General features: G+C 40.0%; 1 protein-coding gene across 2 annotated transcripts in view; it reads right to left on the minus strand.

The window, feature by feature from the left end:
- Nucleotides 1–595: 595 nt before the first annotated feature.
- Nucleotides 596–18,717, minus strand: part of MED27 (mediator complex subunit 27) — a 92,663-nt gene continuing 74,541 nt past the window's right edge. Inside the window, exons 5-8 of one of the 2 annotated variants that reach the window (XM_009961765.2) lie at nucleotides 17,693–17,800; nucleotides 11,525–11,566; nucleotides 3,206–3,283; nucleotides 596–1,107 (exon numbers count right to left, since the gene is read on the minus strand). In XM_009961765.2, the coding sequence (XP_009960067.1) occupies nucleotides 973–1,107; nucleotides 3,206–3,283; nucleotides 11,525–11,566; nucleotides 17,693–17,800 (363 nt within the window). In that variant the 3' untranslated portion in view covers nucleotides 596–972. The remainder of the gene's footprint in view (nucleotides 1,108–3,205; nucleotides 3,284–11,524; nucleotides 11,567–17,692; nucleotides 17,801–18,717) is intronic. The other variant, XM_009961766.2, reaches the window with a different exon arrangement.

Below are 18,717 nucleotides of genomic sequence, written 5' to 3' on the forward strand. Positions count from 1 at the left end.
CCAGCGAGCATTCAGCTGGGACAGGACCAGGGACCTTCCTGGTCTCTGGGTGAAGGACAAATGGCTGAGGCTCGTAGGAGCTGAACGCTGCCAGCCATTCCAAGTGCAACGATTACTGGGAGGGATCTTACTCTTCGCTGCCGTGTTGCATGTAAATTTTAAACCATTTAGGAAACATGCTGTACGTGTCTGTGCTGCAGAAGCTGTGCTTCAGGGCTGAATTATTTTACTACTTTCAGTTCTAAACCATGACAAATTATACACACTGTCACTGCTCATCACACGTTTTCTCACCACTTAATACACGCCGATTTTGCTAACATTTTTTATTACACTTTTAGTAAAGGGAAACATCTGTTTCCCCCCGCCTTAGAAAGTACATTGCATCTTCCAAGCTGCCACATGGCTTTGAAATTCCATGTTTAATCAACACCATAATCTCTTCCACAAAAAAAACTCCAGCACCCAGATAAGCAGCCTTGCAACAACCACCCCCCCCATCATATCAGCACGCATAGAAGAAGACAGCAGCATTGAAAAATCCGCACCAAACCCAAGGATTTTGTTGCTCAAATAATGAAATAAATAGCACAAATTCCGGAATACAAAATTTATTTCAAGCTTATAAAAAGTCTTCAATATTGCAAATTCTGTCACAAAACACAAACTGTACACAGATATTTTCATTAAGCTTTCAAATACTGATTATTACTGTCAGATCTCCCCAGACATCACCATTCCAGCTCAGAAGCATCAAGTGATCACACACAGCTTCTTACCATCTTCTTCGAAACACATCAGTCTCACGTGCGCCCCGCAGAATGATGGCTTTTAAAGAGCCAAATGTATTAGTGCAACCTCACTACTTAGTACAGGACGAAAAGGGTCAGCAATGGAACCACCTATTAAGCCATCAGCTCTCTTCCAAGCCCGATGCAGCGCTCGCTCCTCGCATTACCAACAGCTGGGCTACTATTGCCTGCAAGTGTCATGGAAAGCTTCAAGCGTTCGGAAATCCCTCCACGTGGGTGGCAGGCCATCCTGCAGAAACTTTCCGCAGCGCTGGCACGGAGCCTGGAACAGCTTTATGTAACTTCTTAACCAGGTCTAAAAAGAAAAGGGGGAGAAATTAAGAAAACTGGATATGGATGTTCCCCTTTGTCATCATTCTTGTCAAACAGCGATAGCAAGGACAGAGAATGTACTTTGGCGAGGCCCCAGTGAGTTATACAGTGATTTTATAAACAGAAGCATGCAGAAGATTACAAGGTCACTGTATAGCTGAATTCCCACTTTGATTAATCATCTTTTGCTTTTTTAGTCACTTAAGCAAATTTGTTAATAGAAATTCACGCACACTGAGCAGGCGGTATTTGCAGCTAGAGAATCGCGATGGAAGGCAAGCACTGTAATGCTCCTCATATTTTTACTGGAATATAATTGCTCTTGATGGGTACCTTCTTCAACCGAATATTGCTTTGTCTCTTCCGATGATCATCTATCACACCCCTGCTGCAATCATACTGCAACAGTCGGGACTCTTCATAGCTGAAGATATAAAGACTTTCACAGCACGCTAACTAACTTCCTCTCTAATGCGATTTTAAGATCAATACTCATTGGTCATAAAAATATGGTACCATTTTAAATCTGATTACACTGATAAATAAATAAATAAATAAATATATAAATAAAAGGCTAGTGCTGAACAACACTGAGTAAGTTCAGGTATTCCCAGGTAAAGTTCCTGCCTCTCAAGTGGACTGTTCCCATCGTCACACATAGCAATGAGCATTGCATAACTCAGTTCCCAGCTCAAGGAGATACACAACTAAAAAACCACCTGGACCAGCAGATTTATACTGTGAAGGCTGCACATGAATCTTGTCATTTCAAGTCCTATTGAATTACATCGATAAGAGAAAATTGTTCTCTGAAGAAGAGGTCAGATGAGTTTATTGAAACAAATCCTTCCATCTTCATCAGAGCCTTCTCTATAGCAACGAAACCTTTGGCCGTCAATAAGTCTCCTCCAAAAGGACTGGATCTTCTCTGGGTTTAGCAGTAAATATCGGGACAAGGGCAACAGAACACCACAAGTAAATTGCTGTTATTTACTTCAGCCTGGATGGGCTTTGCTTGCACCACAGAGAAATCGAATTTTCTGAACCATAATACAAAAATAGGTAAATTAAGTTAAATTGTGCACTTGAGACATCTGTTGAACAAAAAGAAAAGTGTTCTTCATTCCCATCAGAAAATTAGGCTTCACTACATCCTGTCATGTGGATTGCACAACTGACACGTGAAAGGACCAACATATTGACACTTCTGCTGTACATCTGGTTTTACTTTGTTAGAAGTTTTAGTGGTGATTTATCAAATCAATAAGGCAGGTCCACAGCTTAAACAAACGTTGCTATCCATTCTATTAAACATTCATTTTCAGAAACATGTTGAAACATGGATTTGACCAGTAGGAGCTGCTTTCACCTTTCACCTATTATTTTAAGATGCACTCCAAGAGAAAAGACCTTCACAAATCTCTCATCTTAGTGGCCGTCTTATTAAATAAACAAACCAGCACAGCAGGGATGGGAGTCTGATCTGAAATTACACAGCAGAAACGAAAGGGACAAAAACCCCAATGCTGCTGTACAGACCTAAGACTGTAAGTGGCAAAATTGGAGCTTCAGTTTTACAAGTCTCAGTCACATTGCTCCAGGTGAAGGGGTAACGTAATGGAAGTTAAGTGAAGGAGAAATTTTGAGGAGCAGAGAAAACTCTTCCTCTTACTGGGGAATTTCCAGTGAAGCAGGAAATTACATCCAGAACTCAACTTCTTGCACAGTATGAATGGAGTGAAGGGGCTGGATGATCGCAAAGATTTTGGTTGAAAGTTTTTCCTACTGCCTTCAGAGATGACCCAGAGCAGCTCTGCAAATAGGAATCATCAGGCCAATACTGAGACCTGTGACAGAAGAACCGAACACAGCTCAGTCTTCCAACACCAATTATCCCAGGGTAATGAGAACGAGCTCTTCATCCTGGTCCAGGTATCACACACAAAGAATTACAGTCATTCTCGACTGTCTAGCTTGTTTATTAAATAGGGGAAATTACAACCGCATCAGAACTGCCTAATGCCAATCACTGTAAGCGTGCTGAAGTCTATCTGGAAAAATGTATTTTCCAACACACTTACCATGAAAGATCTGACTACCACATCTGGCATTTGAGGCAGCTGGTAGTGCAACAGAGCAGTGGTCGCATGATCTGTCACCTGCATCAGAAAAAAGGAGAACATAACGCTTATTCATTCTGTATTTCAGTCCAAGTAGTGTCATTCTGCAGGAAAACAGTATAAATTCCATGGGGAAGCAGCAAAACAAGGATTACATGACTGCGAAGACATTCTCAAAGTAATTTTGGGTAGTTTTTGACAGCTAGCTTCCATTCCAGCTGCCAAATTCATACAAGAATCAGCTGAAGCAATTATGATTTTTTTTTGTTAGATAATATATTCCCTTAATCTATGACTATTTCCTCAACAAAAGAAAAAACATTGTCAATAATGTAGCTAAATTAAGCAGTTCTGGAAGACTGACTTCTAGAATGTAGGTCAAGACTTCAAAAAAACCCCCACAAACAACAAAAACCCCCAAAGCTTTGTTTTCGGTCTGTTTTACTGAAAAAAAAACCCAAAACAAAACACAAAACACCCCCCCTGCCACCCTCCCAATAGGATAAAATATCCTGAATTGAAACTGCACCTTTACAGAAAAATGAGTAGACTCTTTCAATTTTTTCAAATGGGAAAACTTAAAATATTTAACCCCAAACAGGAACTGAGCTCTCAAGTCTCACTTCCTCTGAAACCAGGATCAATTAATATGATTATGGTTTACAAATACTTGGTTAGTAGAAGATTTCTGATAGAAAGCTTTTTAGTTTCCCAGACAGAGCCATAACAGTATCTTACATCTGGGAATTACAGCTGGACAGAATACATATAAAATGTGTATTCATAACAACAAGGATAACTAAAGAAAAAAAAAAATCAGGAAACCCAACCAATCCTTTGATAGACTTTTTTTTTAAATCCCTACCATTTTAAATAATTCTAGGAGGGGGCAGTTTCTGAAGCTATGGTACCATTCACTAACAGTACGCAGCCTCTCAGCTTCCTCAGTTACCAGCAGAGCCAACAGCCTGCTGCCTCTCAGAAGTTCTAGGCTTAGTGGAGAAACTCTTGGCAAAATTCTTTGGGCCGGACTATTAAAGAACTCGGACAACACAACCACGAGAGCTCCTTCACATCTTGTAACTTGGTCCTCATCAGTAATCTCTAAGCAACCAGACTATGTGATTGTCTATAGTCAGTGATTAAATTGTATTTTCTAGTTTTAACACGGAGAAGTAGTGCTCAGGGCTTGTCTACATTCTGTAGCAAATTTTGAGTAAGCTAAAGCGTGAACTGGAAGTTACAATTGCTATTTCCTGCTAACTCCACTTGTTCCTAATTTGTATTTAGTCTAATTCAGCAACGTGAATGGTGCTGAAGCACTCAAGACTTTCACTGGAGAGACTCAGACTTGAAGCTATTCAGGGAGGTGAATCTGTAAAAGACGCATTCCTGAATAAATCCATGTATAGACAGGCTCTAATTCACACCACACAAACTTCCTCCGCAGAACACTACATCAAATGAGTCTATCCCACACTGAATCCAGTTTAAAGTTATACTACAAATTTAGAAACAGATTCTGCTCCCCATCATTCGTGCACAACTAACTCCAAAAGCGGCTGCCTTGAGCGTGAATAAGGACATGTGATTCTGACATTTGGAACGGAAAACTTTTGGGACCGTGCACATTCTGGGGAGTTTGCAAAAATACCACAAAATGGCCCTCAGTCTGCTTAAGCCATTTATATGCTACCTTATAAAAAATTAATATTAAAAATAACGTGATTAACAGTGCATTAATAGCACAGCGTCCCTCAAATCAGTCATTTCTTTTAAACACATCTCATGCAGCGTTCAGAAATAACTGTAATCCAAGCCCTACTAACTATGTGGATTTTTTTCTTTTAAGATGGTGCTTCTGTAGGATAGTACCAGACATGTCAAAGAATAGAAAGTTCTAAAGATATTTATGAGCAGCCGCTCTCCTTCTGCCGTATTTCTACTTCTAACAAACTGTATTTTTTTTTTTTCCTGAACAACAAAGTTGTTTTCTCTTGGCACTAAAACAAGTTGCTTAAAAAAATACTGCTATTAACAAATTTAAATTGACTGGGCACTTTGGCAAAGTTGCACATATGCTGTTCCTATTGTAATGTAAAGCTAATGAGATTCCACAGGGAGATGAAAGCCGTCCCAGCATTGCTAGAACACTAATAATGTTTTCTGAACAAAAAGGAGGCGATTTCTACCATAGGCAAGTGCTGATCTTAAAAAAAGATCAAAGTGGGTGTTAAATCTGAGGAAGAGGAGTAGGGGAATGACCCCACACCCAACCCAGCAAAGAACACGATCTCCAGCAGAAAAGAGCCAGGCAAATGATAAACTGGGCAGTGCATGGGAGTGAAGGAAGAATCACACCCCCCCCCCGATAACAGAGATGATGAGAGAAAGCACAAACTGGCCAAGATTAAAAAGGAGGGGGGGTGGTGTGTGAAGGAAAAAAAAAAAAAAAGAAAGAAAAGAAATGATCAATACCCAGTTTTACTAATGGCAATATGATTTCCCACCAAAGCAAAGCAAAACAAACTGCCTATGCGCCGCCTCACTTAAGGGACGCGCTTTTTCTTCCAGCCAAGTTGGAATCACAAACTAATTTATTCTGAGTATACGATGACATTTTGTACATTTCAGGGGTTTATTTTATTAACTTCACTTTTATTGCTCTACCTTACCTACTGCTACCTAAGTTATTGGTCACTTTCTAATTTCTCTACCTCTTTTTATATGGGAACATATTCAGAAGAGCACACATTGATTGGGATAGCTGTTGCTCTGGACCTTGAAATAGATTTTTCAAGAGATCTTGGAGAAAAGCTCAATATTTCACAATTCATATATTGAAAAGCACTTTGAATTCTTGTCTGAAAAAAAGGCAAGACAAGACAATCTCCTGAAACACAATTTTGCTAAATAAAATAGCTATTGTTTAACTACGCACTTTGAGACAGAGCAGAAGAGACTTCAGCTACATGGGAAAAAAATATCTGGCAAAGACACTCAATCTGAAGAAGAAAACTTCCCTTCTTGTTAATAGTTAATTTAGTCACCTGAGATTTTTTTTTTTTTTCCTCCTTTTTGCTTACAAATTCAAGCTGACTATAACCATAACTTCCTAAATGCATCTCTGCTCCCTTGTCTGGGGCACTGTATACATCAGGAATACAAACCAGAGTGATACTGGATCAACCCCAATCTTTGCTGCGACTTTGTCGCTCTTGGTGAACAACCAGGCCCCAGCAAGTGAGCAGGGCTGCCGGGGTACCAGCCCGCTGCGAGGAACCCCCTGCCGAGCCCCTGCTGCTGTGCTGCTCTGCGGCAGAGCGGGCAGACACGGACTCCTGGCTCCTTCTCGCAGCCGACTGCTCAGTGAAGTTATAGACAGCTCACGAGACCAACACCCAGCAATGAGCAGAAGACAAAATCCCTGTTACTTGTCTCAACCCAGCCAACACCCGTCATTTCTAGAGCATTTCTTTACCCACTTGACAGTACTGCTCTGCTGAAATGTGCTTTCCAAAGGTGACACGTCCAAAAAAAAGCATTACTGGGCCTTGACAACACTTGCTAGTCATACAGCATTCCCAAAGCTGAAAATTCATTAAAACAAACCAAAACAACATTCTACAATTCACAGGTTGAAGAAGCTGAACAAGTGCTTCCTCTGACTGGTGTAAGAAGCACAAAAGCAAAGACCCACGGCATAGCTTTGCTCCAGTGTAGACTAAGTATGTTCTATAGACGTATGAGGCCATAAAAACTAAAACATAAAAATATAAACATCACACAACTAAATTATAGAAGCTGCCTCTCTCCTAGTATTTTGCCTCACTGACAGTAAACATGCTTTTCAAAAGTAGGTGCACAGCTTCCTTTAAGAGTCATAACTTTTCTTGCCACTTACTTGTTGGTTTATTCCCCCAAGCATAGCACTGACAATTCCATCTAATATCAAGGGATTCTCTAAAGCCCTCAAAAGTCTTTTAATTTTTTTTTAAACCCTGCTAAGTTCGTGGCCTTAACAGCAGCCTGTAGCAATCAGTTTTGGAGATGATCACAGCACTAAAAGAAAAAGGAAAAAAAAAGGAAATTATTTTATTAGTGTTTAGACCTTTTATAGTCGGAAAACTGCACGAGTGCCTTTGTTCATTTCCAAGGATTCCCATTACTCAGTCTTCTCTCCAGGACCACATTTGAGTCTCTCTGGAGGGAACCTGGTGCACAGAATCTGGTGCCCAAGAGGCACCCAGAAGGATGAATGATGGTGCCTCTACAAACAGGCACTGATGAACTCAGCACGAATTCTTTACACATCCTTCCCCACTCCCAATTCAGTAAAGCACCACCAGACAGTTCCAAAGGATTTATCGCTTGTTTTCAGAGCTCAGAGTGTTTAAGTTTTTATTTCACTTGTTCTACTTATTTGGACTGGGTCACGGGGATTTTATTTTGCCTAAGGAGGTCTTTGAACAGAGCCAAGTACTGATCATGCACAGGAGCAATCATGCAGGTGACCCTGGAACAGTCCATCTCCTCTCCTTGAACAGACATCATCAATAGCCCAATATTTGTCTCATGCATGCATTCATCCCGCATGTGATTTTATTCTGAGATTATTGACAAGAATACATCTTCATACATTACAATACTTATGTGCCCTTGTAGTGGTGAAAATTGTGTTCCCGAGTTCCACCGCTTTGGGATCACACAGCTCACAAACAGCTGGATAGGCACAAACTGCTCCTCAAAGTTTAGGTTAAAACGTGCCCTGGGAAGAAGGATACAAAGCCAAAACAAAAGCAGCTTGTGGCATGCTAAAACCGATAGACCATTCTGGTGAAAATAAGAATGGGGCTCAGAGATCAGAATGAAATATACGGGTTTAAAGCCTTAAACAGCCAAACTGATCATACTACGCAGCAAAACCAGCTACTCCGCTCTTAACGAAGCAGCTTTATAAATGAAACAGTTAATGTTTGACACCATCTCCAATTTTGACCCACTCATAACAGTTCCATTACTCTTTATTTTTGCCTTTTTTTTGAATGCAAAGTTATAAATATTGCACCATTCTCTACAAACCATACTTTTTTAATCAAAAAGACAAGGACCTGGAATTATGCAGCCCTCACATATACTCTTCTTCCCACCAAGATTTAAGTCCCAAAATATTTCCTTACATCCCACTTTGTTCCTCCTCTTGCACTAGTGGATCGAGAGATGCAAGGTGTTAAAATAAGGAGGTTTAAGATCAAAACAGTTGCCACTCCTGTGGAGTTTAAATGTCAGAAGTCTGAAAAACCTTTTCTTTGCTCCTTGTGCTTTTGCCCTTTCAGCTTTCCCTCTCTTATTTCTCAGCTCCATTCTCTGAATCTAACCCTGCTGGTGGATTCAATGCTGATAAAGCTTATTCACCCCAGGACCAGATTCAAGCAGTCTCCAGGGAACTCAGAAAATGACTGTACACTTTAACAGTAATGGGCCCTCCGGGAGCCGTCCCCCATCAAATTATACACACTCGGGTATCCTGCCTAATAAGAAGGAGAGAGAAAAGGCTTGCTGACACAGCCAACGTTTGCAAACAAAAAGTCAGGACAAATTTAGCTTCGTTTGACAGGGTTGGATTGAAGATCAGAGGTCTCTGGTCCTTAACCTAGAAAGTCATGCTGCAACCCTGTGAGAATTTGACAGGCCTGCAGCTACCACTGGCAGGTATCTTGCGAGCTCCAGATGTTGTTATATTATCACTGAAGGCAGAGTTTGAGAACTTGGTCCAGCTTTTAAAGAGAAGTGGCCCTGCCCTTAGAGGGATGATTGATTTTACAGTGTTGAAGGCAGCAGAGCTGAAAGGGCTGCCCAGCCTCCTTGGTGGGAGCAGTAACTCATCCATATTTTTCCTTCTCATCACAGCACTTCCACACTGCTTTACTGGGGACTGCCACGAGAAACACATTCCAAGAACATTCACATGTGCTCTGACACGTTTACTGATGATTTTTTAATGGCATGAAAACATTTGTTCCGGAGTTCCTGCAGTACAGATCCTACACTACTAACAGAGCATAATACTTTCTCTAACACTATTTTACCTACTTCCCTTCATTTTGCTGCTGCTAATCACTAGTCCTGGGTATTGTAAATACAAGTGCGGCTTCAGAGAATAAAGACAAAATCAAACCAAGCACAGCACCACAAAGAACACTTACTATGCTGAACCACAGCATTTTCTGTCATCTGTTTGAAAACTTGACTTAGGTCCCAGCCTTAACTATCAGCTCAATAGCACAGAATCTATTGATTAGAAAGTACCATCACCTTGCAGTTTTATCAACTTTTCATGCACAGATCTATGCAACCAATTCAGCAATAGCTCCTGTGAAGTCAGCAAGTATCACCCCAGCCTAAGGGATGCAGAAAACTGAACCAAAGAGAGGTTAAGTTGCTCAAGATAACACAGCGACAGAGCTGGGAACAAAATGTATAAAACTACTATTAAAAAAAATGCAGACAGCTGTTCAACTGGTTACAAGCAATTCTTTCTTCTGCCCTCTTTTCTTTTTGGGTTGTTTTGGTTTTTTGTGGTTGTGGTGTTTTGGGGTTTTTTTTCTTCTTTTTTTTATATTAATACATCTGTTATTATTTACCAAGAGAGAACTGAACATTAATATTCAGGTTGTATCACATTATTTCAGAAAATTAGGAAAAGAATAAAGATTCTTATTTATCCATAATGCAGCCACACAGGCAGCAGTAAGAGGGGCATTTCATGTTTCCTCATCGACCTCTTTCACTTTTGGTCTGAAGGCCATCACCTGGACCTGAAGAGAAATTTACTCTACATATTTATGCTCCCCGAGCCCTTAACTCGGGCTCCTAAGCAAACCTGTACTTTTACCCTACTCTCTTACCTTGCATATAGGCAATTACAATTATATAATCAACCCCTCAAGATTTGTTATCATTTAGCACAAATGATGGCAATATGACTTAACCCTTCCAGGTTATTCTAAAGCAAAATGTCCGGGAAGACAATCTTATGCCCAAATGAGCTTACAACCTAACACATATATGGGGAAAGGGAGATGATGAACCTTAAATGTATTCCATTGAAAAAGTTACTTAAAAGCATACTAATAAACAAGATACTAAGATTTATGCTGGTTTACTTCCTGCTATATTACCCTCTTGACACTAAATATTTTTGAGGAGTGAGGAAAAAAAAGAAAGAATATTTAATCCAGTAATCTCTGGGGTAAAGAATCAAGCGCAGCAAAATTTTGCTTTAATGCTAGGCAGAGAGGGAGAGCGACCAACCTCCCCAAAAGCTGTCCTTTGATCTCTAGCAGGTTAATATCATAGGTCAAACGTCTTCCCTTCTGACTGCATCTGAAATCTTGGAAGGAAGATGCACAAATACAGTCAATATGCCATACTTTTGACCCCTGCTTTTATGCCCTTTTGAGTTCCTGACCCCTATTTGTTACACAAACTACAAAAGTAGATGAAAGGAAGCTACCGCGCTAGCTGGGGACTCAAGCTCCTTGAACTGTGGCTTCAAGGTAAGGAAACCAGAATTTAAACCTGGATCAATCTGAACTTACAGCATTTTGACAAGAGGCCTTCAAAGAGAAATCTCTTCCCTGCCTGGAAAACAGCGAGATACAGCTCTTTCCATAACACACTTGAACCTTCTTAGCAGTTTTATACTTATTGCTCCCATTCTCTCATTGGTCTTTTCTACTTTCTGGAATGGCATTCACTTCAGTAATTACTCCTTTTGCTTACATCATCATGGGAAGAGAAGCAGGCAAAATAACGTCATGGAAAAAACTGCCAAACTCATTTTGGAAAGTGAGTTCTACTGATTTATTAAACTCAAGCCCTCAGGAGAGGGGGGCAACCAAAACCAATGAAAACAAAACAAAATCCAAATGAACCTGAAACAGTCCTTCCTCCCCTAAAAGATTTAAAAAAAAAAAGTGCTTGAAGATTCCTCACGGAATTTTAAGGCTAGAGTAGTATAATCTCAAGTTTCCTATTCCAACTATGGACTGGAACTGTGACGGGAAATAAATCCAAATTAAATAACAGCAGAAGTTATCTCCTCTTCTACTCACAGTTTTCCATTATTATTATTTCATTTTATTTCATTATTGCTTGTTATTTGCAGATTGTGATGACAAAGGAATAAATTCTTAATTCTTTTACATAAGGGCTAGATATTTAAAATACATGTGTCTGCTATAAGCATTATGTGGAGAGAAATTATGTGAGACTTACCTTCTGAAAAACTTGATAGTTGGATTTAGACCATATGTCAAGCTACAGCAGGAAGAAAAAAAAATTACATATTACCACACATAAAGAAGCAGCTTTATGCAGAAAAGGAAGCTAAGCAGCTGTTCAAATTAAAAGAGCAGGCAAACAGATCTACGGAGATATATTTCTCAGTTCACTGTTTTGACCCAATACCTTTACCTGTTGCAATCCAAGAAAGGGAATTAACGATATAAGATTTCCTTTGTATTGCAGTGAAGAATGAACATATTTCATCACAGTTTCAATAAAAAAAGATTGTATACATACAAGACCTGTTAAATTAATGCATTCTCTTTAAAACCAGCAAAATCTTCATTTGTATGGGGTTGTGGCTGATCTATGCAAATATTCATCAGCTTCAGTCTGTTTCTAAAATGAGGGCATTTTTACTAAGTTTATGCTTGTCTTGTGTCTGAGTAAGTGATTCAGTTACAAACGACACAAAGAACATTTAGCTGAATTAAGCCAAAGCACTGGTCTACTGGGGCTAAATAAAACATCCCTTAGGAAAGTGCATTTACATTTGCAGACAAAAATCACACTAAAAGAGATTTAAGGTTGTAGATAACTGCACACATCCATGACTTAACTGTGTGCTCAACTATATACGAACTAAAAGAACAAAACTGAAATCAGTTTCATCAGCCCCGGCAACCAGAAGGTAAGGCTGCCCTTGTTAAACAACCAAAGGGCTCCCACGTTAAACAATTTCAGCCAACACGCTGACACTCTTTCAGCCCAGCCCTGTGGAATAGCTTGTACTCTGTCACGGAAAAGCAGGAGGGAAAAACAAGAGGAACTTCCATCAACCCCAGACTTGCAGATCACCTTTTTTTTTTCCCCTACTGTTGGCTACTCTAACACTTGACAACATGGTTGGACACACGTTTTCCCACAAAGTATCTCCTTTACTATCAGGTACAACTGATTTTTTTAATTCTCTTATGTGTCCATAAGTTCTAGCTGAAATTACTAGTCTTTTAAAAGGCACAAAAAGGGTCTGAAATTAAGGAAGTCATATGCAGTGAGTAAAACACACTAGAGGGGGAAGGATGCTGAACCCAAGTAATTAATTCACATTGCTAAAAATGTTCAGAATGCTCAAGGTTCCCATTCTTTTAAGAGTAACACTGGTAAGCGGTCCACTTCTAAATACCGGTACAGAAGTGACTCTTGAATCCCCAGTCCTCAGTCTGGACAGGAGGCAACGTTAAAGATTTAAAAATCACTTCAGAATAGATGTTTTATGGCTTAGTACCGCTGACCTTGCCGCAAGACAAAAGGCAGCTGATGTCTCAATGCCTCTTCCAGGTTAGATAAAGACACAAGTACCCTGAGGCATGTACCTATAAATCTTTTTACATTTACTGGCTTTTCGGCTGGGATCAAGAACCTGTGTGAACACCAACAGCACTCATACGCTAGAGTCCACACGCGGCGGTTCAGCCCGGACTTGGACCTGAGCTTGATTTACACTGTAGTAACAGCCCTGTGCCTGTCGGGAAGGAAGCATCACATTTCCATATTAGAAAAGTCTACATTTGAAAATAAAAGATTAATGCGTACTTTTAAAAAGCTGTTTTCATGTAATTTAAGGCTTTCTTTGACTGCAGAGCTGGAATGTATATATGGTTTTGCTAATCTCTAGTGATCAAACCAAGTATGTGATCCTCTCTAGTTAGACTCAAGATCTAAAAAAAAAAAAGTCCACTTCAGATGCTGCATTAAGATGAGTCCAACAGGTTCTGAATGTTCATTAGCTGCCATAAAGATTGAAAGGCTGAAAAAGTAATAAATGTCTGTCTTACAGACATGGTGTTATCCAAGCTAAAAAAAAAAAAAAAAAAAAGAAGAAAAAAGAAAAAGCTACCAAACCCCCCAAAGCACATGCATACATCCTAAATGACTGACCACCTTTCCCCCTGAAACAGAGGATTAAGGCAGAGGCAGATTAAAGAATGCATCGTTATAGGTCTATTATTCTTCAACTTTTCACTTTCAATCAAGACACACATTTGTAACTAAAAACTGCTGAAAGCACAATTTCAGGGCATCCTCTGCATGTGAATTAAACTGGGGCTTTTTTTTCCCAATGCCCCACTCTCCCCACCCACCCCCAGCATAAGTAACAAGAGGCCATTTTCTGAAGGTCGTCTGAACGATTTCAAAGGCGATAACAAATCAGAATGTTCCCTGCATCTAATATCAAACAGGTCCGGTGCCAACACTTATTAGAGAAATCGGATTCAACCCCCCCTTCACCCAAACACACACACATCCAGCTTTGAAGTGGAAAGAATGCAGGGATCAGAAATTACCCGAGAGACAGCTCTGCCTGTCTTTGAAGCTTTCCTTTGATACTACTATTTCTTCTCCTCTCTTACGCTAGGAGGCTAAAAGCTGCCTTTTCTTATTGATATGGGGTAATTAATGAAGCCGTAGCATTAACATAACCCAAGTTCCTTAACGTGATAATTCAACAGAGACACTTACGTTCCTTTAGTTAAGTCTAACGGGTGCAAAAACAGGAATTTGGCTAGGCAGCGATGTTATGTACCCACTCTAAACACACCCTGTCAAGGTGGTTCTTGGACTCTGCATCCAAAGAAAAGCACGGTGTTATGCCAAAAAATCCCAATACATTTTTATTTATATTGGCAGACTAGGGCTACTAATGGCTCAGCTGACAATAAGCCTGCCCTGGAAGGGTGAGCTGCATAGCTTCATTTATTCAGGAATCAGGACAACACTAGTAATTAATTACTATCCATGATTAAATTCCAGGGCACAATGAGTATGTCAGAGTTTGAAATGAAGGGTGGCACCATGCCATCACTAAAATCACGGGGCTAATTAAAAATGCATCAGTATGTGGTGGACACAACGGGTTACTACGGTAAGCAAGAGAGATTGCAGAGCTATCAGTATCCAGAACCCATGACATGACAGAGGCTGCCAGATCTCACCTATTGTTTTTGCAAAGTGTCACCAAAAATGTTTAAGTTATGCGGCTAGCAACCTGGCAAAGACATATTCTGCAGGGTTTGTGAATAATTCACGAGAGAAGTACATGAAGCACTTAAGAAATGCAATGATTTTTTGTCTGTATAAGCAAAGCTTGAAAATTAAGACCCCAGAATGTAGTGTCTTATTTTTCCTCACTGCAAGCTTAAGACTTCTATTTTTTCACATTAATTTTGAAAGTACTTAAATCTGTAAGAGGAAGTACCCAATTTAACTAGACTTCAGTACAGCAGAAACTGTGTGAAGCTTTCACACAAGTACCTGTCAACCTACACAGCACAACATGCAAGCTAAAGCAACCGGGATAATGCAGTGTCAGCTTTCCTGTGGAACTGCTAGCATGCCACGCACAGTTCCACAGCGATGAGAAACACCCATATTTGTGGGTTTTTTTCTAGACTTGCCTGACTAATGGACTAGAAGACTATCAACACCTCTTCTGTTTGCACTCATCTCTTCCCTTTTTCTTCCCAGTAACGCGAAATTTGCTAAAACAGTTGTATTTTCAGAGATAAATGACGACTCCCCTGACCTGCAAGCAAATCATTGGCCTCTTCTCTGCACAGTCCATTTTTCACCTGTGTGATCATTCAGTCTCCCGATGATGGCCATTTCTTTTGTTGAACACTGTCGAATATATTTTGTTGCCCCAAATCCTGTTCTACGTGGAGAAAGCCCCCCACTGATTTTCACTTTTGTTAATTAAAAGACCTTCTGACTTGTGCAGTTAGGAGGATGACTCAATGGCCCCTCATTCACACAATGATTTAGCCAGTCTTCAACATAGCTTACAGAGAAGACAGGAGCTTCAAAATTGCCATATCGTATGACACCACCTAGTTAATCTTGTCCTTGCTGTTTGCAAACAGTAAATGCTTCCTAGGAATACATAAGCTAACACCTAAACCAGCAATTACTGTGTAAACTGCTCACTGGAAAAACGATCACCTCCTACTGCGATCCTGAGGGTTCTCCATATTTTTGTTATTTAACAGAGATGATACTTGCTGATCTCCTTTCTCATACTCTTCTGAATGCTAGTGCATTTTTCCCTCCATCAGGCTAGAAACTGAGAAGCTACACTAGTATGGTGAAACCTCACTGGAGAACTTTCCCAAGAGCATCTGTTGTGACAGGGAAGGAATTGGAATGGACTACGTTTGCAATCGACTGTAATCACTCATTCCCAGCAGTCACAATAAGTAAAGCGAATCATTGCAAGAGCACAATCTTATTCTTATTCTCCAATTATCAGAGTAGTTAATTAGTGAAAAAGAGGGAGCTCACTGTTTGTCAATATGTGCTCCAGTTGGCAAAACTAGCAAGTTATGCGTTTATTCAATCTTCCAAGCCAAATTTACCCATGATTTAAGTGGCTGTGACTCCAATTCTACTTAAGTCAAATGAAATGTACCTATTTATACCCAAAGTGCAGACCTTCAGGTTTGTGAAAGCCCTGGGATGGCCCAATGGAATAGCAAGCCGACACTTAATGGTCACGGGTTCGTGGGAGCAGTCACACAACCTAGCTTTGGACACAGAAAGCTAAATCAGTAGAAAACAGACTCCCCTGCAGACTGGCTTAAAGCAAGAAAACAAGCCAGGTGTTAGCACCGATGCTCTGGAGAAGCTGAACCCCCTGCCCAAAGCTGGCCTTGGTGAGTCCTGCTCTTCCCCTCGCAGCAAACGATGACAGAAATGGTTTATGGCTCTCTTGAGAGTTAACCTTGAGCTAAACAGAAGCCCAGCACCAGATGCTGAGTTTCAGAAAGGAACTCTTTTACTTAGCTTTTCAGCATATATAGCATTATTATATTTCAAGGGAGCTTCAAAGGAAACTGGATTCATCGGAGAAAATGAGCACACCCAAATGAAGTGTGACACAGGAATCCATCAAGCACCGTCGGTGCTCTTTAGGCATACTATCATTTTACTTCCAAGCAGAACTTGAGGTGAAGAGGGGCTGGTGCTGCAAGTCTGTATTTGTATGCTAATATACAGGGAGTATGGTACAGCTGCTTCTGTGGCAAAGTAGTATTTAAACCTGCATATTTGAATAAAGCAACCCAAAATCAGGCAATTTTTATTTTACTACTTCTTCGGCCAATCCCCCACCCTTCGAGTGAGACTCATCTGGGAAATGCAGCTGAATGACCTCCTTCAGCAGATCGGCCCCTGGCCTTTTCTAGGGAACAGAGGTTCAGACTCAGAGCCGCTGAACTCTGGGTCAGTACACAACGTGCTTCTGTGTGCTAAAACACAGTTATCGCTTTTGAAAGGAAAAAAGTCTCACCTCATTATAACATGGCCTATGGGTGCCAAGTACTCATCTTGATATAATGAACTTTTTTCTTTTAATAGGCTTCATAATCAGAAGAGAAAGCTCCAGAGAGAAAACGTGAAACATGGAGGTATTTAGTACTGTTACTGGCAAAGGAGAGTCCTGGCGGATGTCTCTGTAAGAGAGACCATTCCACCCTGAAAAGAGAAACGAGCTGAGCTGAAGGCCGTCAGGTCCCATTAACATCTTCTGATGCGCTAAAGAGAGCCATATGGAGTGTGTGCAGCCAGACAAAATTTGAGGGTTCGAGCAGGGTGAATTGTTCATAGAACAAATCGCTTGTGGAAACAGGTAACACTTGCTTTAATAGCTACTATTCAAGACGCGCTATTATTGACAAGCAAATTATTGAGGACTACCTACCAATGATTTGCAGGGTTGTGTTTATCAGGCTGAGCACAAAACCAGCCCAAGATTTCCCAATGGCTCCCAGAAAAGAGAAACTGGAACCTTGGGCTATTGATGTGCTGGTACACTGAAAAAATGTTTTCTCAATAGACACTATTAATGAGGCAACTGGGGTCTAAGGTGATAAATTAGAAATTCAAGCAAGGGCTTCAGTGCTTAGAAAGAAGTCAGACATTTGGGTACAAAAAAATCCAAGCAAAGCATGATAAATTTAAACCTGAGCATTTTGCAAAACATCCCCAGAGTCTTTTGACAGTTTTATGTTTCTAGCACACTCGTGATAGGATTCCTGTTCTCTGTCATTTAAATACCAGGTGAAAATAAAACTTAATGCTGCTGCATATACAATAACCTACCTTGCCATCTTCAGTGTAGACATTTTCATTGTACCCTTTTACTATTGTCCGGTCAATGAAGAGGCTCCGCATCACCACTATCACTTTTAACACTTTTCCTAAGGTAACCTGTGAAGAACAAGAGAAGGGCAAAAACAAGATGAAGCAGAGTCGATGGTGTCTGAATTCACAAGACCATCGAGTGAACAGCTTAAGTGGATGCAATTTCAGTTTCAATATTTTATAGACAGAACAAAATAAAAGATATAAACCCCTGTGTGTTAGGAGGAAGAGATAAAGTGCAGAACAAATGAACATTCAATTACAACTGAAAACGTATGAATTCACAGAATTCCCTTGTGTAGACATGACGCCGCCAAGCAACTCTCTCAATTTATTAACACCACCACACAATAACTTGTCAAAAACAATGAGCAAATGTGATTATTTTCAACCTATGTGATGTTCGCCAATATAAGTCCACTTAGAGAAAAATAATTTGAAAGCAGTATCAGACTCTTTTAATGCTAGCTTTTAAAAGCATGCCATGAGTTTAATGGAAAACATTTTAGGTCCAACAAAAAAATGTACAATTATTAAACAGGAAACTACAGCTAAAAAGTAAAAATGTTACATTTTCAAGGGTTTAATGCTCTTCTGTGAAAGCAGTAAAGTGTAAAGAATAAAACTGCTATCATTGAAAAAATATAGGGTCAATCAGAGTATAACAACAGAAACAAGTCTAAATTGTGTTATTGACAAAAACGCAATAATGAAGGCATTTTAATCTAAAAATCAATGTACATTTCAAAGATGAACTTGCACTTCAATATTGTTAAGATGTGTGTCTAACAATAATGCTTTGTGTGTTCTTATACAGAAATTAGAGTTTTTCCTCACCCACAAAAGCATAAAACTGAGATAAAAAAGAAACAATTAGTTCATTTTAATATTTCACAACAGCAGCGGCTCATGTTCCACTGTTTGTGTTCCAAAATTCTGTCCAGCATAGATTAACACATGCTAGAACAATTATTTTTACTGCT

The sequence above is a fragment of the Leptosomus discolor genome, chromosome 19, assembly GCF_034619465.1.
Source record: "Leptosomus discolor isolate bLepDis1 chromosome 19, bLepDis1.hap2, whole genome shotgun sequence".
Classification (NCBI taxonomy): domain Eukaryota; kingdom Metazoa; phylum Chordata; class Aves; order Leptosomiformes; family Leptosomidae; genus Leptosomus; species Leptosomus discolor.